At 39.4% G+C, this 23,384-nt stretch overlaps 2 protein-coding genes across 3 annotated transcripts in view; one reads left to right on the forward strand and one right to left on the reverse strand.

Moving 5' to 3' along the window:
* Window positions 1-23,384, reverse strand: part of Nt5dc1 (5'-nucleotidase domain containing 1) — a 137,356-nt gene that overhangs the window by 108,518 nt on the left and 5,454 nt on the right. Inside the window, exons 2-6 of one of the 2 annotated variants that reach the window (XM_017802948.2) lie at window positions 22,178-22,269; window positions 17,614-17,685; window positions 15,152-15,258; window positions 12,405-12,484; window positions 10,705-10,786 (exon numbers count right to left, since the gene is read on the reverse strand). In XM_017802948.2, coding sequence (XP_017658437.1) covers window positions 10,705-10,786; window positions 12,405-12,484; window positions 15,152-15,258; window positions 17,614-17,685; window positions 22,178-22,269 — 433 coding nt within the window. Of the gene's footprint in view, window positions 1-10,704; window positions 10,790-12,404; window positions 12,485-15,151; window positions 15,259-17,613; window positions 17,686-22,177; window positions 22,270-23,384 lie in introns of both variants that reach the window. The other variant, XM_008852195.3, reaches the window with a different exon arrangement.
* On the forward strand, window positions 2,076-8,820 carry Col10a1 (collagen type X alpha 1 chain). The gene is made up of 3 exons (XM_008852194.2): window positions 2,076-2,136; window positions 2,641-2,809; window positions 6,755-8,820. Exons 2-3 carry the CDS (start codon window positions 2,656-2,658, stop codon window positions 8,641-8,643), a joined length of 2,043 nt encoding a protein of 680 aa, XP_008850416.1. The 5' UTR covers window positions 2,076-2,136; window positions 2,641-2,655; the 3' UTR covers window positions 8,644-8,820.

Genomic DNA, 23,384 nt, shown 5'->3' on the forward strand with positions numbered 1-23,384 from the left:
AGACATGTAGAAGGTTAAGGAGGAATGCTCTGAAAATCAGAGTAGCCATAACTGAACAAACTGAACAGAGGGGCAAAGTACTCAGTACAGAGCTAAGAATTTGTTTTCAGAACATTTACAGGATAGTATTTAACTAGATATCAGTATCATTCTCAATCATAAACACAAGCGTATGTACAGCCATTCATAACAATACTGAAATATCATTCTTCATTCTAGAACTGAAGAGCAGCCATATTACCTCATTTACATTTTCAGAATGGTATCTAGTGAGCCGTAAGTAAATGGAAGGCAGCATATTCTCTCACTGCTCTTTTATGGTCTCTTACAGATGTGTAGAGTTCATGTTATTGCAAAAGTTGTTCTATATATGAGTTCCAAATGATTAAAAAAAACTGATTAGAGTATCAGTTCTCTGGTTCTCTTGATAATCTGAATTGACAGTAACAATCATACTTCCAGCTAGGCACGGTGGTATACATCTATAATCTCAGCACTTGGGAGGTTGAGGTAGGAGGGCTGCTGTGAGTTTGAGACTAGCCTGGGATATAATGAGGACCAGGTTAGCCAGGGCTACACAGCAAGACCTTGGACAAAACCAAAACCAAAAATCTTTTAAAAAGCCGTATTTTCTATGTATTTGAGTCTTACATAGAAACATATACAGAGTTTTTAACAATATGGCAGTCAGCAAAACATTTAGGAGAAGAGAGAATGAGTTATGCATTTATATTTCTAAGAGATGCAACAAAAGACTTTGTTTAAATACACACAGAAAAAGGCCTGTAAGAGGGAGAGGACAGACCATTAGTTCATCTGTTCAACATTCAAGTATTTTAAGTCTTGATCAATCCTGAATCCACACTATCTTAATTCTAGTTAGATGCAAAAAAATGATGTATTAGTACTGCCCATAGAATTCCATTCAAACCTGTTCACATGCACAGATTATTTGATTTAGAGCTCAAATGATGATATTACAAAATATCAAACAGGATACAAAACTTGGTCTCTCAACTTCAGTTATTTGATTTTTTAGAATCCTAAAAACTGATTATAAATTCTCTACCCTCATAACAGAGAACACTAACTACTGACATTGACAGTGATGATATTTATTTCCACCTCTGGGAGAAAAACGTTTCTAATTGGGATGATTCAAGATCCCTGAAGGAAATTGCAGTGTCAACCAAATGTATTTTTAAAAAGCTAAAAGCAAAGTTTGAGAAATTTTTTTCTTTTAAAATGAATATAAAAACTTTCTGTAATAAACATACTACAAGATTATCAAGTTAAGGGTTTTTTTTCCAACTATAAAGTAAAATGCAAATTTAAGGAAGAAAATCTGTAGTCACTTATTGGCCTTAGTGTAGTGATAAGGCATATTAATGAAATAAGGCATTTAAAGCCTTCAGGGTAACTAACCAGTTAGGTCTGCTATAAATCTGAGATATCTTGCATTTGTCTCAAAATTGAAAACTATTTAATATGACAATTTTGAAGTATTTAATGCTACCATTTCTGTTTATTAGCTTCTGAGAGCTTACCCTAAAATCCTGATTCTATGCAAAACAGCAAGCCTACATTTTCACCGTTTTCTTCTTTTAGCTCAAGCCTAAAAAAAGCTAGAACAGGAGTAAGCTACTTTTATAATAACTGAAGAATTAACATGATTGAAACTCATATTCTTCCAAAAATAAGTCTCCTATTTTTATATACTACCAAATATTTTCAACCAAATAACACAAGAATGTACCTTTTAAAAATAAAAGGGGAGAATCATCATTCAATCATGAACCAACAACTGGAGTCATAACTTTTAAAATGAAATAGAGGAAAAAAAGTGTATGGTTAAACTATTAATATATATTGAAGACAAAGAGTTTATTTCTCAACAAGGAAAACAGAGCACTCAACCCCACTCTGTATGCCTGCCTAGTAGCACTTTTCACCATAATTAGTGCTTACCACCTCTAAGGGGAGGAGCTTAGACTCAGGGTAACCTCATGCAGTAAGGGGAAAACAGTATAAATAACTCAGGGCAGCTGTGGAGAGGGCACTACCCACTGCTCACCTGGGCAGAGGAAGACCAGGAAAACTGCTAACACACCATCTCCAGGAACTCCCAGCACCCAGGTGAGTCTGTGAACTGAGGGTACTGCTAGACCTCCATGCAAACCTGGACACCAGCGTCAATAATATTGTTTTTGTGAATATGCATGATTTTTAAAAATAACTTTCTAGCCAAAGGCACCCAGGAAGATTTATTTGTATCCATCCATATATGGCATTCTTAATAAAAACAGTTATACAGATTTGCTCTAATGTGAATTTCAGTGTATCTTGAAAGTTCTATCTCTATCAGGTTATTTCAAAATTCTGAATTATTTAATATAGTCATCTAATAATGAAGTAATTGGGGATGTAGTTTTATTTTTAGCTAATTATTTGAATGCAGCTTCCAAAAACTTCTAAGACACATATTCATATAACAAAAACTTTTATCCTGTTAATTAATGGAATATAGTCAAAATATGAAAGGTCAGTAGAAAATGAGAGAATTATATGTTCATCTGTGCAACACCAGAAAAATAAAACAGATCAGTAACAGGTCTGTATGTGATTATTCTTGTTTTTCAGAGTCCATCTGAAAATATGCTGCCACAGACAGCACTTTTGCTGCTAATGTTCTTGAACTTGGTTCAAGGAGGGTTTTATGCTGAGCAATACCAAACACCCACAGGCATAAAGGGCCCACATCCTAACACCAAGACGCAGTTCTTCATCCCTTATGCCATAAAGAGTAAAGGTAAAATGAATTAGACATTTTTGCTCTATTAGCTGGAGGGCTGGTCCTTTTTGTAATCCTAATGATGATCTCTTTAACAAAGTTCATTCCTCTCTGTTAATCTATTTTACATTCTTAAATTGACCCGACTTACTACAACAAAATGATCTGTGGAAAAAGTAAGTGTATAGGGAAACACAAGTATTCATGGACAAGTTGGTATAATAGCACGACACACCTGAGGAGTATCAAAGACAGTCTATATATGAGACTTTTTTTCTTTCAAATGATGCTGTCACACAATTTCCTGCTCATAACCTAAAAATATTAATTCTGTAAAGTTAACTTAAAGAATTTTAAACTAAAAAATAATTGTATAGAGATTAGGTTTATTTATCTAAATAATGTTTGCCTTAAAAAAAAAAAAAACCCTAGCCTGTAAATATTGAAGAAAACTGGTATCAGATAAAATCTGATGGCCCCCAACAGATCTAATGTGCAAATGAAGTAGCAGTTCTCCCACTTATTTATACATCTGTATATAGTGTGGTGCTTAGATGCACTTAGCTGTGTGAGCTCAGGGCTCTGAGGGCTGCTGTGAATGGTGACTAAGTCGGCATCTGTCGTGTGCTTCACAGTCTGCTTTGCTACACTATCCTCTGCTTCCAGCTCTACTTCTACTACTCTGCTGGGACAGCTCCAGACACGTTTCCTCTGGAATCACTCTCTCATCTGTCTAGCTTTCTTTGTTACTGTGAAGAACTATGAGATCGTCAAAGAAGGACAGTGGTTACAGATCTTGCCTAATTCCATTTAGCAGTATCTGACACACACTGTCTACAGAACATCTACTGAATAATATAAACTGTCGTCACATTTCCATGTTTTCCACTTCAGTTATATACTTTGTCCTGCAAACAAAGCCAAGGTCAAGTGTCATAGCCTTTAAAGGTTTTTTTTTTTTTTTTTTTTGAAAAGAAGCATTCTGAATAAGTAAAATATTTAAGATGGTCTTTTTTAAGAAGAGGAAATTTTAAAGATTTCATGAGAAGAAGCTTAATATTTAAAAAGTACAAGAGATACTCTTGACTGTCTCATAGAGAAATGGAGAAAAAAGATAAAAGCTAGCAAAGAAATAATACAAGACAAACCTACTACTTTACTTGAAGCAACCTTGTGATTTGAAATGCTCTGAGATTCAGTACTCTCTGATCAAATTCAGACTTTTTAATAGCTTACCAAAGCTCAAAAGAGTATAGGATTAAAAGTAAAATGCACCACTTTTAGAAGATTAAACACATATCTATCTTTCCACCTAAAAATGTACCACTGGTTCTATTACTTTTGCAGAACAAATGGAAACATCTTAACAGATAAAAAGTTTAGAAGCTATATTTCACTATTAAACCTACCTTGTTCTCTTTTTGCTAACGAGACATAGAAATCCAATATATTGATATCCATTGGCAGGCATTAATGCACTATAACAAATACAAATGCCCACACTGAATTGTTAAAAGTAATCCAGAAAGTTCCTATGTAATCTCTAGACAAATCTGCTTAACCCAAGTTAAAAGAGAAATTAGCCAAAACACACTAAATTCTGCTGCAGAGAATTCTGTAGTTGTTGGGCAGACACAAGTGTCACATTCTGATACACCAGACACACCCCAGTTTATAGATGACTAAGAACATCAGTAGTAGGCAACTGTCATTCCTGAAGGATGGTGCTGCCCTAAGCTTATTTTTTCAGATTGAAAGCTACAAGCACGTGGCTCTCCCCTCAAGTATTCAAAAGAAGTCAGATTCATTCTTGCACTGAGACATTTAGGATCCCTGGGCAACATTCCAGGTTTCAAAGATCACCCAGCCATGGAGACCTACTTTCCAATAGTATCCAGTGCAGCCCTTCTTACTACAACTTATTTTTCCTCTTAACAGGAAAACATGTTTTCATAATTCCATGACAATTACTTTTGGATGAATGTGATTCTTATGATTAGATGCTGAAGCAAATCTTGCATTTGAAAACTATGCTATTTTACTTCCAGCTATTTCAAAATTTCTTATTCATCAATTTTATTTGCACTGGGTCAAAATTTGTACATACAGCTATAACATGGATATACTCTGAAGTTATCATCAAGAGATGTCTCAATATATAGAAACTTTTCCAAATGTTGACTTTTCTTATAGTCTTTTTCTTAAAACGGTTTTTATAAGCATCCATGGGAAAATCTGTGTATGTTTACATATTTGTAAGAAGAAATATAATTAGCTCAAAATCCAATGAGCTCAAAATATAAAGATACTTATATTTAAAGTGAGGGTTTTCCTACTTCAACATATCTATCCTAATTACTTGATCTGTATTATCTATACATGAAATGGTTTTAAAATCTCAGGAGCATCTTTACCTATGAGAATATTAGTAACTAGTATTGTTTAACTACTAATAGGACAACCAGGTAATAGGAGAGGTTTTTAAAAAAGTAATGTACTGTATACCAATAACTAATAGGTAAAGGGAACAATATTCATCAAAATGCTATCAAAGATAATTTAGAATTATTTCAAGGCATTTGATTATAATGACCCTTTAGTCTCTGCCACTTAAGTTTTATAGTTTATCATATTAAAACAAGTTTTGTCAAAAAGTGATAGGCATATAGTTAGGGGTGCAGCTCTGTAGTAGAGCACTTGCCAAGTATGTGTGAGGCACTGGCTTTGATGTCTAGTAACACACACACACACACACACACACACACACACACACACACACGGTAATAAATGGGTCATAGCTAAACATCATTTTTTATAGTTTTGAGCAAGCTATTCAACTACTGTTGCATCTGCTAAATCATCATTACTCTGAACTGTTTTCCTACAGTATAAGAATCTAAATAGTGTAAGAAGATATTCTGTCTCTGAAAAGTTAAAGAAAATAATTTTAATATAAATTCTATTAGCAGACATTAAAAACCATACAACTTGATTGTCATCTTTGCTACCTGTTAAACTTTCTCTGAGAAACAAAGAACACTTGAGAATCCTTCATGGCATATACTAACGCCTGCGGTGCCCAGCTACATCTCACCTCTGAAGGACTTCTCAAAGCACTGATTATTCCCTCCGAGGACACTAGAGCTCAGACCTTGTGCACCCCCCACACCTGTGGCCCAACAGCACTTTCTTATTTATCACAGGCATGGAAAAAAGCTTGCTGAAATTGAGTATAGCACACCAGAGAAAGACAATACTTTGGTCAAATGAACCCACAGCTTTATAAAATCAAACATTTATTGCATTTCGATAAGCACTTTGCAACTGTCCTATTACATCGTTAATGCATTGTGTTTAGCTCTCTAATTCTGTTTCAACATTAAGTCAATAAAGGAGAGAATGAACGCTCACAGTACATTCTGAGGTTGAAAAAATAATAAATCTAAATCTAAGTTTTTCAGTAGGGCATGGTAGCTATAAGTAAGATTTAATTTTCTCTCTCACCTGTGTCTTACAGAAAACCTTTTGTGAGTAGAAACTGCTGTAGTTCTTAAGCATTTTTTTCATTTATTACCCATTTGTCTTTTCCTTCCTTTTCTGTCAAATATTGCTCTTATTTTTCTAAGTAGTTAATTTTCCTAAAACAAATGTGATCAATTCACCTCCACTGTATGCTTATTTGGGAGGAAGTCTTCAATGATAGATTAGTTTCATGGCTCATCAGGGTATGACCGAAGTATCATGATAGCCACAGTCTCTAGAAGAATCTAGAATATTTGTATATATGTATATTTATTATATTTGTATATATAATACCTGTCTTCTGAGCCCATTTAAGACTGTTCTGTGGAAGACTTGTCTGGAATATGTGACACTGAGGTGCCCTGACCTGATCACGCTTTGAGAATCTCTGGTCACTTTTAATGTTACTAATGTTGGGTGGTATGTTGGTACCTCTTTCAGGTATTCCAGTAAGAGGACAGCAAGGCATTCCTGGTCCACCAGGCCCCGCTGGACCTCGAGGGCACCCAGGGCCCTCAGGACCACCAGGAAAACCAGGCTATGGAAGTCCTGGACTCCAAGGAGAACCAGGGTTGCCAGGACCACCAGGAATATCAGCCACAGGGAAGCCAGGTTTGCCAGGACTGCCAGGAAAAGCAGGGGAAAGAGGACCATCAGGACCAAAAGGGGATGTTGGACCAGCTGGTTTACCAGGACCACGAGGCCCTCCAGGGCCACCTGGTAGTCCTGGGCCGGCTGGGATTGCTGTGCCAGGGAAACCTGGACAGCAAGGACTTACAGGTTCCCCAGGACCCAGGGGCTTTCCTGGAGAAAGGGGGGCACCAGGAGCCCCTGGAGCTAATGGGCAGAAAGGACAAACAGGATACGGTGCTCCTGGCCGTCCAGGTGAAAGGGGTCCTCCAGGCCCTCAGGGTCCTGTAGGACCACCTGGCCCTCCTGGAGTGGGGAAAAGAGGTGAAAATGGGTTTCCTGGACAACCAGGCATTAAAGGTGATAGAGGTTTCACAGGAGAAAGGGGGCCAGCAGGCTCACCAGGTCCCCGAGGTCCTGCTGGGGAGCGAGGAACAGAAGGAATTGGGAAGCCAGGAGCTGCTGGAGCTCCAGGCCAGCCAGGTATTCCAGGAGAAAAAGGCCATCCAGGGGCTCCAGGTATGGCTGGGCCTCCAGGGGTTCCTGGCTTTGGGAAACCAGGCTTGCCAGGTGCGAGGGGACAAAGAGGACCTGCTGGCCTTCCCGGGGGCCCAGGTGCCAAAGGGGAACAAGGACCAGCAGGTCATCCTGGAGAGCCAGGTCTGACAGGACCTCCTGGGGATATGGGACCCCAAGGACCCAAAGGGATCCCAGGGAACCATGGTATTCCAGGGGCTAAAGGTGAGACAGGGCCAGTAGGGCCTGCAGGGCCACCTGGAGCTAGAGGAGCAAGGGGCCCCCCTGGGTCTGATGGAAAACCAGGGTATCCTGGGGAACCAGGTCTCAATGGTCCTAAGGGTAACCCAGGATTACCAGGCCCAAAAGGTGACCCTGGATTGGGAGGACCTCCTGGTGTCGAAGGTCCCACAGGCCCAGCAGGAGCAAAGGGAGCACCTGGACACGATGGTGAAACAGGCCCAAGAGGTGCCCCTGGAATACCAGGTACCAGAGGCCCCATTGGGCCACCAGGTATTCCAGGATTCCCTGGATCTAAGGGCGACCCTGGAAACCCAGGTCTTCCTGGTCCAGCTGGCATAGCAGCTAAGGGCCTCAGTGGGCCCACTGGCCCTCCAGGGCCTCCAGGTCCAAGAGGCCATGATGGAGAGCCTGGTCTCCCAGGTCCTCCAGGACCCCCTGGTCCACCTGGTCAAGCAGTGATGCCCAATGGCTTTATAAAGGCAGGTCAAAGGCCCAGGCTTTCTGGGATGCCTCTAGTCAGTGCCAACCAGGGAGTAACAGGAATGCCTGTGTCAGCTTTTACTGTCATCCTCTCCAAAGCTTACCCAGCAGTAGGTGCCCCCATCCCATTTGACAAGATTTTATATAACAGGCAGCAGCATTATGACCCAAGAACTGGAATCTTTACCTGTAGGATCCCAGGAATATACTATTTCTCCTACCATGTGCACGTGAAAGGGACTCACGTTTGGGTAGGCCTGTATAAGAATGGTACTCCTGTAATGTACACCTATGATGAGTACAGCAAGGGCTACCTGGATCAGGCTTCAGGGAGTGCTATCATTGAGCTCACAGAAAATGACCAGGTGTGGCTCCAGCTGCCCAATGCAGAGTCAAATGGCCTCTACTCCTCTGAGTATGTCCACTCCTCCTTCTCAGGATTCCTGGTGGCTCCCATGTAAGCATATCCCCACCGAGATGATTTACATCCTTTTCTTGGAAAGGCATTCCCCAAACTCCATCCCTCTTTGTGAGATGCATATGGAGGTAGGCTACACGTAATGTGAGCAATTTTAATTTTCTAAAGTGCAGATTGGAACTTCTAGAGCGACAGGTTTCCTCCTGTGAAAGTGAGCAGCGAAAATAACTAGCTGAAGACTCTCTTGAGCTTCTAGTCAGCAATCCTAAGGCCTAGCAGACTGTCTGTGAACTCCTTCAATATTAAAATTTGTATCAGAAGAGTCTTATGAAATTAAAAATAAAAACACAGAAAAACAGAAATAGGTTCTAACATTAAATTGCATTTCAGAAACTTAGCATTTCCTTCTAAAAGAAGCCTGTTTCTAACAATCGATAAGATTTCTAGTAAACATTCAAGAAGTATCACATAATTTTATATAACTTAAATACTTGAATATTCAAATTTAAATGATACTGTATACCCTAGGATATTTCTGATGGTGCATTACTCTAACGCTTCTATGGCCCCTTTCATTAAGATCCATGCAAATACCAAGGTGCATATGTATTTTTTAAAGCTCTCATAAGAAACCAAAATATTGTGTTAAAATTAATTTGAATTGCAAGGTGCTTAGTGATGAACCTTTTCAAGCTTTTCTGTAATTGTGGAAAATCTATATACCTGGCAGAACTTGGACACAGTTGTCTGACCTATTCTTATTTATATAATACAGTGTGATTAATCTGACTTAATTCCTTGTTGAATGTGTAAAATGATTTTTATAGGCTTATAGAATATTAGCATATGTACTTTGTGCCTTCTATTCCAGTGAAAGTGTAATTAACATTAAGGTCTTCAAAATCTGACTAGAAATGAAAAGACATTATTTATTTATGCTCTGTACTGTATTTTTATATTACTGTTTAAAACTGTTAAGCTGTACCTCACTTATTAAAGCACGAAATATTTAATCTACTTGTTATTACAAAGCAATAAAATGATTATCAAAAGATTTTTTTATTCTGAATTTACTTGAAAGCAGCAACTGGGTATTCAAAGCCACGTTGTTTAAGGCTTCTTGTACAAAGTTAATGAGGGGGAAAAAAAAAAACCCAACCAATTAGGGGTGGGTGGTTTTATAGTTGTCATGGGCATTCCACATACCCAGTATTGTGAGAACTACCTAAAAACCAAGGCCAAGGACTGGTAACTGGACACAGGAAAATGAAAAAATGAAAAAACTTCACCTCAAAGCACTGTTTCTTTCTGTGGGGGGCAGAGCAGAGAGGATGAAGCAGGTCAGAGAAATTGCTAATTGGAACAAGTATCCTGCAATTATTATTTGTTGCCTTAGCACATTTTAGTCATAATATTTAAAATTATTTTGATGTCTTGATTTACTGAAGAGAAGGCATGTAATTTTTTGGTGTCAATCAAAAGGCAACATGTTTCAAAATTGAAAATAGAGCTCGTAGCATTCATCAGCCTCTCGCTGAATTAATCCAGCCTGATTCAATCACTGGGTAACATAACACAAAGCCATCTATTTATTCCTTGGAACAAGACTCTGTACAACCCAAGCAAGTCTGTGGACGAAAACATAAAGCCCAAGGCTTGAGGTTGGCAGTCACTCCGCCCCATTCCCCCATTCTGGGTCAAGCACTCCTATTCCCTAAGCAACAAGAATGGAAATTCTACCACATCCAATTTGCCCACCTCTGTCAGTACTACAATAAGAGTTACAGATGTCATCAGCTCCCACTCCTAAGCCAGAAAACAGTGAAACTGGACTTAAGTTCTAGGTGACCCCCAACCCACAGCCCCACAACAAACATATTGCTAGGCATGTAAAGGCAGTTCAAAAGACTAGCAATTATTATCACAAAGTAGACATGAATAAAAGAATCTCTTAAAATGTAGGCAGAGCTAACTTTACAGCAAACATTTTTACCAAGTTAAATCTCAAGTAAAGAGTACAGCAAAAGAAGCAACATCTATCTAATTTGGGACACACGAGTGATTAACAAACCTCTACCAGGAAGCCTCTCTTCTCATTACTCACCCTTAAAAGCTGACATTTTAAAATTGTGTTGTATACCAGCAACTACATCCTTCCAAAAATCAAATGTTTTTTGACCTCTGTTCTGCTAAAAAAAGAAATTACCAAATGTAACAAATGCAGTAATTCTGTTTCTAAGCATAGTGGTGATGGCAAACAATTACATTACTTGATTCTAAGGTAGGGATTTAGGTATTAGAAAGCATGATAGATTAATAAAGTTCTCATTCTATTCAATGTGCTTTAGGAATATTCTACAAAATCACTGCTACAAGTCTATACACACAGAACTATCACTAAAGATTAATGCAACTCACATAGCCCAAATAAAGTAAAAATGTCCACTCGTAGAGTCTAAAAATGATAGCTATGTTTAAACATATAAGCAAATTAACAATGTTCTATGCCTTCTAAAATATCAGAATGTGTTACTGATGGCATTAATAGAGCCAAGAGTTCCCAAGCCCCGAAGCTGGTTAGTTCAGAATTCAGTGTTCACTTAACCTGGATTTCAACGCAAAAGAATAGCAGGTCACTACATCCAAAATGTAAGTCATTTGTAGAAATTTAACTAGTAAGCAAAAAATATTACATTAAAATACACAACTCTATAGTCCTTTGCTTCAAAGAAATATCAACAGTGTCTTCTAAAAAACCACTACTAACTAATAATAAATTAGGGGCTGGAGGTGAAGCTTAGCAGTAGAGACCTTGCCTGGCAGGCTTAAGGACCTGGATTGATCTCCAGCACTGGAAGGGAGGAGATTTGATACTTTTTTCCCCAGTAGCTATAAGATATGAAATTGATTTTATTTCATGATAATAAAAACTACAATGTTGGGGTCATTACTCAGTGGTGATGTCTTTGCATGCTGGAGGCTCTGAGTTCAATCCCCAGTACCTAAACCAAACCAATCCCAAATAATAAAATCTTACTGCTCAACAGAAGCTTTCAAAAACAAATGAGTGTAATTCCAATTTTAAAAATATGCCATTTATACAGTCAACTGGGATTTTAAAAGACAATGTTTGCAAAAAGGATAGCAATTCTGGCTTAGAAACCAATGTATATTGATAGGTCTTAAGCTCTAAGCATAAACTGTCAAACTAGGCATTTATTTCATCTAGACTTAGCACAAAGCAAATGATTAAAATTTTTTCCCTTAGTCAAACATCGTGCTTCACACTTTTAATCCCAGCACTCAGGAGGCAGAGACAGGTGGATCTCTGTGAGTTCAGGCCAGGCTGGTCTACAAAGTGAGTTCCAGGCCAGTCAGGGCTACATAGTGAGACCCTGTCTTAAAAAACAAACAACAACAACAAAAACAACAAATCCCTCACAAAACTGAAAGAAAAAACTATGTAATTTAAAATGTTTAAAGACACATGGAAGTTTCTTTAATTACCTTTGCTACTTTTAAAAAATCTGCTAATAAAACCAAGAAAAACATTTTCCAGAGCGTGTTGTTTTCTTTTTCCAGACTTCTGCACCCCCTAGTGGAGAATAGGTTGATTTTTTTCTTGACCAAAACCAAAATACTCTTATTTAATTTTCCAAAACATTTTGATCAAATTCACCATGTTTTCTTCCTCAGTCACCTCTGAAACCACCAAAAGAAAACTAAAGAAAATCTCAACACAATTAACACCTTTTGCTTATGACTAGATACACGCAGTTGTTTCAAAAATGAGTGCCCACTCACCTTTGTTAAAGAATCCACCACTCTGGCGCACAGAAGAGCTCCCGGGAGGTCAAAGTAGTTATCATAAAAATAACACTTTCCTAAAACAAGAACAGAGCAAAACCTTTGAAGCTTTATTTTTTAAAATATTCGTATTTATTATTTTTATTTTATGTGTATGCGTGTATTGCCTGCATGTAGGTAAGTGTACCAATGTTGTGCAATGCATGTGGAGAACAGAAGAGGCTGTTGGATCCCCTGGAACTGGAGTTACGGACAGCTGTTAGCTGCCATGTAGGTGCTGGAGTTCGAACCCGGGTCCTCTGCAAGAACAACCAGTGTTCTTAACCACTGAGCCATCTCTCCAGCCCACAAAGTCTTTTAAATTGAAAAAAAAACTCAATGCTCATGCATGTGGAAAATATAAACTTATCCGAATAGATTTTAGCTTATTTGAAGAGCGTCCATTTTATTTTGTGTGTGTGTATGTGGTCTGTGTGTGTGTGTGTGTGTGTGTGTGTGTGTGTCTATGTGTGCAGGAGCACCTGTGTATGTGTGTACAAGTAGAGGACAGATAACAACCTGGGGTGTCATTTCTCAGGTACCTTCCACCTTTTGTTTTTAAGAAAGGGTCTCTCATTGGCCTGGAAATGGCCAAAGAATCCCTAGGATCCACTTGCTTTCACTTTTTCAGCACTGGAATTAAAGCCCTGTGAGATGCTTCACATAAAGTGCCTTCTAATACCTGTGCTGACTGACTGACTGGCCACCTAGAACACTGCATTTAATTTTTATGCCATTTTAGACAAATAGCTAGACAACTTGGGAATACCCAGGGTGATGATGGGGATAACATGAGAGCATGGTGACCTGTCTCAGAAAAACTCAGAGTACAGGACAAGTATACTCCAGGATCTCATGGAAAAAAAAAAAGGATTAGATTTATTCTTGCACGGTCTTGAGGTAAAACCAAATCTGAGTCCTACCCTGGCACACAGGTCACTTTTGGATTTCCTTGTCTGAGGCAACACTTCTGACGGTCCATTTCTCATCCCTGTAGCTTAACATCTGATTCCTGCTGTTGGGATGAGCAGCCTCTCACATAAATATAACAGCGTCACTTGTTTTCTTCCAAAGGCCCTAGAGCCACTGACCAACTCAACTAATGAGCCAGTAAATAAACACTCCAACCTCTTGTCTCCTCAGAAATCTCAATGGAATCCAGAACCCATTGTTCTTTACTTATATAATATTCAAAACTTCCAATCATATGCTCAGATTATACTTTAAGCAAAGTATAACTCAGTTATGGAACACTGAACATTTTTTTCTTTGTTTATACTTCTCTACATTTAAATTTTTTATTTTGTGGGCTGGAGAGATGGCTCATTGGTTGAGAGTACTGGCTGCTCTTACAGAGGATCTGGGTTCGATTCCCAGAACCCATGTGATCGCTAACAACCATCCGTAACTCCAGTTCCAGGGGATCCGACACCCTCTTCTGACCTCCACAGGCACTGTATGATACATGCGCACTTACATACATGCAGGCAATACACTCATACACATAAAATAAAATGAAAAATGATCGCTAACAACCATCCGTAACTCCAGTTCCAGGGGATCCAACACCCTCTTCTGACCTCCACAGGCACTGTATGATACATGCACACTTACATACATGCAGGCAATACACTCATACACATAAAATAAAATGAAAATAATTAAAAAAAGAAAATACTCTATACTAAACCCTAAAGTAAAATATCTTTTTCTTACCAACTTGTTTTGTCAGAAGCACCCATACTTCCTGACACTTTCAACTCACCAGAAACACTTAAACAAAACATCTCTAAAGACAGTACATGCGCACTTACATACATGCAGGCAATACACTCATACACATAAAATAAAATGAAAATAATTAAAAAAAGAAAATACTCTATACTAAACCCTAAAGTAAAATATCTTTTTCTTACCAACTTGTTTTGTCAGAAGCACCCATACTTCCTGACACTTTCAACTCACCAGAAACACTTAAACAAAACATCTCTAAAGACAGCAAATAAAACAAGGTAATTCACTACTAATAACAAATAAACAACATTGTCAGATTGTTATACTTTTTGGAGGGGAAAGTGCATTTTAACACTGTAGTGTGGGAGAGAGTCAAAAGTGTAAGGGAAAAATAGAACAAAATGAAAAGTAGCATCATTCCAATAAGGACTGCCCGTCTGAAAAAAGATTTTAAACATTTCAAATTAATCAGTGCACATCTACGTCTGTAAATAGTTTCTGAAGAGCTTTGATGAAGCTCTTTACAGATATGTACAGTCATTTTAAATTTGAGAAAATAAAAATTAGAGAGAGAAGATATGAGAGCGGGCAGAAAGGAAGTGGATTCTAGGAAAAGGAAGTGGCAGGCAATGGGAATATGGAGACGTGGAAGAAAGGGAAAGGAAACAGGAAGGAGCACATAACCACAGCATCCAGTCCTGCATGGCTAAGGAACGCACCACCTTTGGGCCAATCTACCTTGGAACAAGCACGTGTAAAAGGTCTATTAACAATAAAACAGAAAAAATGTAAGTAAGCACATTTTGAACTAATGCCAGATAGAAATTGGACACTTGGAAAAAATACATTCTACTGTGGTAAAGTCAGAGCTGTTCTTCTATCCTGCTCCGCTGGAGGGCCACAGGGTCTTCTCTGAAGTCGCTACACTGCAGGTCACAGTCCAGCAGAAAAGGGTGGCAGGTGAGTCCTACCTGAGCAGCAAGGCATGTCAGTGTCTGACACAAAGTGCTTCCACTCCTTCTTGCCATAGGCCTTGGCGAGTGCCTCTGGAGTCATCATCTTGGTGCCATGGCTTGCCCTGTTTAGGGAGAGGATCACAATGTTCACAAGTAGTTTCCTTGGCTGTCGCTTCTCTAGCATTGAGGCTGCTGATGTGTGCTGCCACTGGAGTTAACCACATTTTATTTTTCTTTTTTCTCGAGATAGGATGTTGTTCTATAACTCACATTGGCCTCAAACTCACAGTCCTCTTGCCTTAACCTCCTGAGAGCTACACACTGGGCTACCATACTCAACTATTGTTTTTCTTTTTGTATAATCTATTCTCAACTGGGTTTGATTTCAACTGGTCTGGGATTCTAGCCTAAGAATTCAGGTACTAAGCACTTAAGACAGGAAACACATGTCTAGTCAACCCAAGTAAGAGTTAATCAATTCAAAGGCTACCACCTGGATGCTCTGGGCTTTCTACCTACAGCTCTGGCTGTTCCACCATTTAATCTGCCCCTTAGCAAGTGTGCATAGCTAAGCTCCCTCTAGGGCTACTGCTGCCAAACATCCCACCCTTTCCAAGAAAAGCTGCAGCTTAATCAAAACAATAGATAAAGCAGCTTAGGAGGGTAAGACAGGAAGAGTGCACATTCAAAGTCATTCTGGAATACTTAAAGAGAGATCCTGTCTCAAACACAAAATTCAAAAGAAAACGACTGGGGCTGCAGCCGAGTGGTTGGGAATTAATCTAGTAAGTGTGTGGGCTTGGGTTCCAATCCCCCAATAATGAGAGACAGACAGACAGACAGAGGAAGAGAGGGTGAGCGAGAGAGAGAGACAGAGAGAGAGAGAGAGACAGAGAGGTTGGCTGAAAAATTGAGAAAACATATATAGATTGAGTGGGATTCTTACTTCAGTAGCACTAAGAAAGAACAGCAGGTATCAGAGTTGGCATATGAACCACATCAGGCCCACAGGAGGAGTGGCAGGCACATAACACCACGGGCCTGCGGAGACAATAGTGGACCATTTGCCCACACAAGGCCACATAATGGAACAACAAACACAACGAAAACACACTGGAAAGCAGTCAGAGGAATGAAGTAAAACAGAACAGGACACTAAAGTAGCTAGTTTCTAAGCTCAAAATACTGCTTTTATACCATTTGGGCTATGTTAAGAGACTCTTACCATGTAGGTAAATAGGAGATATTTTAAATAACGCATTGTCAGAACATATAGTGTATTTCATTCTGATAGAAAAATAGTATGAATGAAAAAAATGAAGTAACAGATCAGGGAAAACACATGGGGTACTTTTTATAAAGAGGGTAGCATTTTACAATGTTGTATGTCAAGATGGAGGAATCCCAACTGGCAAACGTGAAGAGTCAAGGAATCGGCTATGCTGGATGAAAGGAGGCACCAAGAGGGCAAGTTAAGGAGTTCAAGAGAAGCTTCCAGTACTCAGAAGTTGAATGGGGAGGAACAGACCCTGGGCAGACAGACATATATTAACAACAAGAGAATGACTGATGATTTCTAGGAATACTACCAACCTGACTACTAAGTTAGAGAATTAAAGGTCATGGTCAAAGCTACAGTGTATATATACACTGTATTTGCCTAACACAGACACATATACTCTGGTTGGCTGAAAAATTACACAAATAAATTGCAAAATAATAATAGGTAAGGCCACTCCTGTTCCTTTTAGAAGCATCTTAGGGGAGAGTCTGAGGGAAATATGAGAAGGACTTATATCAAACAAAAGAATGATGTATCAAAAGAGGGGATATTTACAGGGGCTCTATACTGTGTCTTCTTTGACTCTGATCATGTGGCATATATGATGTGGTAAAATGACACAACTTTACAGCCATGTTGGCATGACTGCACTATGAGTGTGAAGTTGGAAAGAGATCTTCACTGCCTGGTGCTCTCCACATGACTCAGCAGTGACAGATGATACTTCTTACTGCCTTCCACACCCCAATCAACACTTCAGAGGGTTGGGCACATTCAGAGAGGAAGAAAAGAAAGGAAACTAGCGTGGGAGGGGGGAGAGGCTGACAAGCTCAAGGAGCCCTGTGTAATGGATATAGGTTTGGACACCTGCAGGAAGAAAGGGGTACACACAGGCCATCAACCCCCACCCAGTACCCATCTTCTTTAATCAAACAATCCAGGTTTTACTGTAGAAACCTATATAAATGGCTAAAATACTACAATGTCCAGGTTCTTTTGGGCATTCGACAAAATGAATCAAGTTAATTTCTATTGTATTTGCTGAAAATATTTCTAATAGGCTAAAATTAATACAGATATGCTATCATCTGACTAAAATAATCACCTTATAGTTTAAAAGACCATATACTATAGTACTATAGTAATAAAGTATCCTGAAGAGACTACAGTTTTGACCACAACTAAATTTTACTACCTGAGCACAGTGCCATCATCCGCAAGCTTAATGAAGGTCCCATCTTCCAGGTCCAAGGCCAAACCCTTGCAACTGAAAGGTAAAAATCCAATTATTAAGCAACTCATACAGCTAGTTAACCTTAGACATAATAATCTACATTACTAAATGTTACAGTGCTGAAAGGGATTTTCTTTCCCAGGCAAGTAATATATAATCAAACTAACAAGAATATCCAAGAACTATAAAATTATATCTCAGGAAAGCAGGTGCATAAGGAAAATTGGTCAGCAGGAAAACAAAGGTCAGCATGTTTAGCTTATAAAGACTTTTAAACTTTTGGAAAGAAGACTCAAACTCAGAAAAGATAGGCAAACATTATCTTATATCCCTGTTAAAATGTGCAAATGTTCTCCATTATCTGAAACATAAGGGCTGGCAAGATGGCTCAGTGGGTAGAAGTGCTTGTCAATCAAATCTAACAGCCTGAGTTCAAGCCCTGGATCCCATGGTGAAGGAAAGAACTGACTCATCAAAAGCTATCTTCTGACCTCCATACATTCGATGTGGCACACGCTTGTTGCAGTAAGACACACACACACACACACACACACACACACACAAGTAAAGCACATATACAAAGTTGTGCCTGAATATGGATATTTGCACAACACACATACATTTATAACTTGTGCACCAATGGCACTTTCTACACTATTTAGAATGTGCTTTCATTGAGGTCTACTTATAAAAACCTGCCCTTTGAGCAGGGCATACTATTGAAAACCAGTAAAAGAAGGTCAAATACTCTTTCACGTTCTTTATTATAAAAAGACCTGTGGGCTCTGGAGCAAAAAGTATAGATTCACTATTACGAATAATAAAAAACAAGACAGCAAAATGGCCTTCAAATATCAAGAGAGTTAAACAAAAAATGAAAGGGCACTTTAGAAGCATATTTACTTTCATTCACAGTAAAATTTTCAGAGCTTTCTGTTTCTTTCTGGTATGGAAGGTATATATAAAAAGACCAAACAAATACAGAAGGAATATAAAAATACATGATCATTTACCAAGTATTTTTCATGACTGTTAATTTCAAACTAAGTATCATGGTTTGAATAAGAAATGTCCCCCATAGACTCCAAGTATTTCAATACTTGGCCCCAAGTGGTGGTGCTATGTGTGGAGGTTTTAGGAGGTGTGGCCTTGCTGGGGAAACATATCACTGGGGTCAGGCTCTGAGAGTTCCTTTTTAAAAAAATGTTTTATTATTTTGATTTTATGTGTGTGAGTGCATTGTCTGCATGTATGTAAGTGCATCCGTGTCATGCAATGCCCATGGAGGTCAGAAGTGAGTGTTGGATTCCCCTAGAACTGGAATTATGGACAGTTGTTAACAGCCATGTGAGTGTTGGGAACTGAACCCAGCTCCTCTACACAAGCAGCCAGTGCTCTTAACTGCTAAGCCACCTTTCCAGTCCCAGGGTTTGAAAGGTCTTAAGCCTTGCCCCATTTCGCTCTGCTTCCTATGCATTCTTAGAGATGTGAGCTCTCAGATTTCTGCTCTGGCTGCCTCCTGCCATGCTTCTGCTATGAAGGACTTTTAGCTTATAAGCCCAATAAACTTTTCTTTCTATAAGTTTCCTTGGCCATGGTGTTTTATCACAACAGAAATATAACTAATACAGAAGTTGGTACCAGAGAGTGGGCTGTTGATGTGAAGAACCTAACCATGTTGGTTTTTGGAGGACTGTGGAAGACTTTGGAAGTTTAGGCTAGAAAAGCAGCTGAGTGCTTAATGGGCCATTTTAGTATGAAGCTGGAAGAAAGTAGTACTGAGACCAGTGTTCCAATGAAAAACAAGGACTTACAAAGAAATTAGGACATTTTAGTGAGGAATCTGACTCCCATCTGCCTGGGGCCTAAGAACTTGCCTGAGGCTAAATTTAAAGTAATGGAATAGGGGTTTGAGAAATGGCTCAGCAGTTATGAGCACTGGCTGCTCTTGCAGAGGATCCAGGCTCTATTCCCGGTACCCACATGGGGACTAACAGCCATCTGTATCTCCAGTTCCAGGGGATCTGACATTCTCTTCTGACCTTTGGGGGCACTGCATGTACATGACACACATATCTGTAGACAAATCACTCTTACACATAACAAATTAACAAATAATAAATAAAAATTTAAAAGTAATGGAATAATTTCTTTGGCAGAGGAAATCTGTTGAATCTGTGGTACAGTTATTAGTGGCGAACATCATGCAGATCTACAATGAAAATGAGCAAATGGGACAGAAAGAAATACAAAATGTACAATTCGGAGAGGAAAAGAAGATTATGAAGTTTAATGTGGTAGCCAAGGCCTGCCCTGGAAGAGCCACTCCCATTAAGATTAAGCCATTGAAGAGAGAATTCCAGATTTGTACTAGAACAATGGAAAGAGTACCCTCAGGGCAAGACCCCATCCAGCTAAGCTTCCAACTAGTGAAAGGAAAAGGAATAAAGAACTGTACGCTCCCAGAAAACTACAATATACAGAAGCTGCTGGTAATCTGGACAAAGAGGACCAAGGTTCAACACAAGCTGGCAGCCGAACAGGGCAGTGTCATTCACATGGTGTTGGCTTTAGAGAAATGAGAAATGCATGAGTGAGGGAGGTCATCAATTTATCCTCAGGTTTCAGAGACCACTGAGTCCAGGCAATGTGTAGCAGGGGAGTGGCTGCATTAAAAAAGGCCCTGATAACCCAAGAGCCCCACCCCCCAGAAGTCATTGTGTGAAGCTGTGAAGGTAAACCTGGTTGGCAATGGAGACCCCAAGATGTTGGCGATGCCAGAGCTGTGAGACATGCCAACAAGAGCTGCATACAGGGAGTGGCGCAAGCCCAAGGGAGAGATGTGTGCTGTAGGTAGCAAAGCTGAAGGGGCTGAAACCTCTAAGCCCTTTGGATCTAAAGTCACATTAGCCATGGAGCTACAGGATGTGGTATGCCCTGCTGGTTTTCCGTCTTGTTCTGGTCTGGTATTTCCTCACTATGCTCCCATCTCTCCCTTTTGGAACAGGAGTAAGTATTCTGTGCCATTGCATGTTGGAAGCATGCTGGAAGCACACAACTTTGTTTTTTGTTTTTTTAAGCAGGGGCTTACGGTTAAGAGACTGTCTTGAATTTCTGAAAAAGGCTGTGGACACTAGACTTTTGAACAATGTTGAGCCTGTTAAAGCCTATGGGGACTAAATTTTTAATGTTGGACGAAATGCATTTCTCATTACAATATGGGCATGAACCTATGGGGGCCAGGAGGTAGAGTGTTGTAGTTCGAACGAGAATGTCCCTCATAAACTCCAAGTATTTGAATACACCAACTCGGTGGTGCTATTCAGAGAGGTTTAGGAGTTGTGGCCTTGCTGGAGGAAGCACATCACTGGGGATTGGCTTTGAGAGTTCTTATGCTTTGCCCCATTTGCAGGTTTTCTCTCTACGTCCTTGAGTTCTTGAAGATGTGAGCTCGCAGTTTTCTGCTCTGACTACCTCTTGCCATGATGGACTCTTATCCTTCTAGAGCTGTAAACCAAATAAACTCTTTCTTCTGCAAGTTGCCTTGGTCATGGTATTTTATCATCACAACAGAAAACCAATACACTAAACAATTTATTATTCTCTTATTTTAAATTACTTTTTGTGTGCACGTATTTGCCTGTGTGTCCACATGAATACACAGGTATGAATGCACATGTATGCCTGTGTGTGTGGAAGCCAGAGACTGGTGTCGGTGTCCCTCCCTATCGCTCTCCGCTTTATTTTTTGATGTATCTCTCACTGAATCTGGAGCTCACCACTTTGCTAGGGCTAGCCAGTAACCCCAAGGAGCCTCCTCAGCATTAGGATTCCGGGCAAAGCTGTTGCACCCAGTTTTTTTTAAATGTGGGCTCTGGGGGACTGAACCCAGGTTCTCAAGTCTGCACATTACTGATGGAGCCATCTCACCAGCCATAATTCATTTATTGTTTTAGAGACAGATATTTGCTACATTGCCCAGCTAACCCTAAATAAGACCCTAGGTTCAAGGCATTTTCAGCCTCAAGCCTTGGGCAGTTGGGACACAGGCATACTTTTGCTGTCTAAATGAGGAAGAAAGAAGAAAAAAAATCTTTGCAAGTTGAAAATCATAAATCTGGGAATAAGCAATGAGATTAATTAGGAATATTTATCCAAATAGCCTGATTCAGTCATGTACTCAAAAATATGATGAGTCCTACTCTTTCACAGTTCATTTTAATAATAGAATGAACTTTTTCATAAAGATGTTAATTTTAATTCTTAATAACCTCTCAACTTTTTAATTGTGACCAACTTAAACTACATAAAAATATCCAAATTAGTCACAGCTGATAGCTAAATTTGTTTAAAGAACAAAAGACTTTCATTCATTCATTAATCACAAAAATTTCAGCACAGAAGTCATTTTGTCCTTTGATTCAATTTCACATTTCACTTTCTACCTCTATAGAAGAGTAAGCATTAACATTTTATCAGCAATAATTAAGAGCCACAGGGAATGTAAAGACAGAAAAAAACTTACCAGAAATCCCAGTCCTCGGAGGTCAGAGTGAGCAATTCCTTATCGTATCCCCTCTCCTTGACTAAGAACTGAGCAAAGCTATTATAAATGAGCTGCAAAGAAGGGAAGGAAAAAGAGAGATGAAATATAAAATTCACTATTCATTCTTAATTTCACAGACCTGGAAACCTAATGAAATCACTGATGGGGCCAGGTAGAAAAGAAATATCCATAATTTGAAGTTCTACAGCTTAAACCTCTTTACAAGTGATTTGTCAATCCCTGAGAGCCTCAGGTAACTCTCCTGTCCAAAAATTATACTGTTAGTACAACCAAGGACTATTATTAATCTTACTCCCAAACTCTAATGAATTGGAGATGGTAATTAAGAGTTAACAATGCTTTGCAGCTACTAAACAGTCATCAGGACAATAAACATATGGATCACTCTATCACTACATCTGCCTTTGGTCCATCAGTGCTAGTAAGGCCTAGATTGAGAGGAGACTTGGTGAAATACACTACACATGATCAGGGAGATGATTTAAAGGAGGAAACCCAAGGCTTCTATCAGACACAAGGAGTCTCTTGTTTCTCAACCCAAAGAAAAACAGAAACAACAAGGGAAGCCTTTGGAAGCAAGGACAGGATAACTGAAAGTTCTGACTGTTGTCAGACCTGATTTTTCAACAACAGTAAACCACAGATTTTTGATTGAAGCATCTGTGGCTGTTTCTTCAAGAAGTGGCCTGAGGTTGGGGAGATGGCTTACTAGGAAAGTGTGTGTTGCACAAGCATGAGGACTCAAGTTCAGATTCCCAGCATCCATGTAAAAATTTGGGCATGCAAAAATCTGTAACCCCAGTGCTACAGGGGCAGAGATGGGGATCTCTGGAGCTTGCTGGTCAGCTAGCATAGTTGAATCTGTGAACCAAGTTCAGTGACAGATCACGCTCCCCCCCGCCAAAAAAAAAGATGGTGAGACTGAGGAGGAAGGCAGCTGATGACTTGATGTCAATCTCTAGCCTCCACCCGCACATGCATGTATACATACACACAGACACACAGACACACACACACACACACACACACACAAAGAAGTGATAAAACACCATGACCAAGACTACCTATAGAAGGAAGATTTTTATTTGAGCTTATGGTTCCAGAGGGCTAAAAATCATCATGGATGGGAGGCACAGCAGGAGGCAGCCAGAATAGAAATCTGAGC

The sequence above is a fragment of the Nannospalax galili genome, unplaced genomic scaffold (genome assembly GCF_000622305.1).
Source record: "Nannospalax galili isolate Female #2095 unplaced genomic scaffold, S.galili_v1.0 scaffold546, whole genome shotgun sequence".
Lineage (NCBI taxonomy): Eukaryota > Metazoa > Chordata > Mammalia > Rodentia > Spalacidae > Nannospalax > Nannospalax galili.

What these genes read in the sequence shown, in the direction of transcription:
- Col10a1 (XM_008852194.2), top strand. Translation starts at nt 2,656, where the DNA reads ATGCTGCCACAGACAGCACTTTTGCTGCTAATGTTCTTGAACTTGGTT. An exon ending in TTATGCCATAAAGAGTAAAG is followed by an intron (nt 2,810 to 6,754) that starts GTAAAATGAATT and finishes TACCTCTTTCAG; the next exon opens with GTATTCCAGTAAGAGGACAG.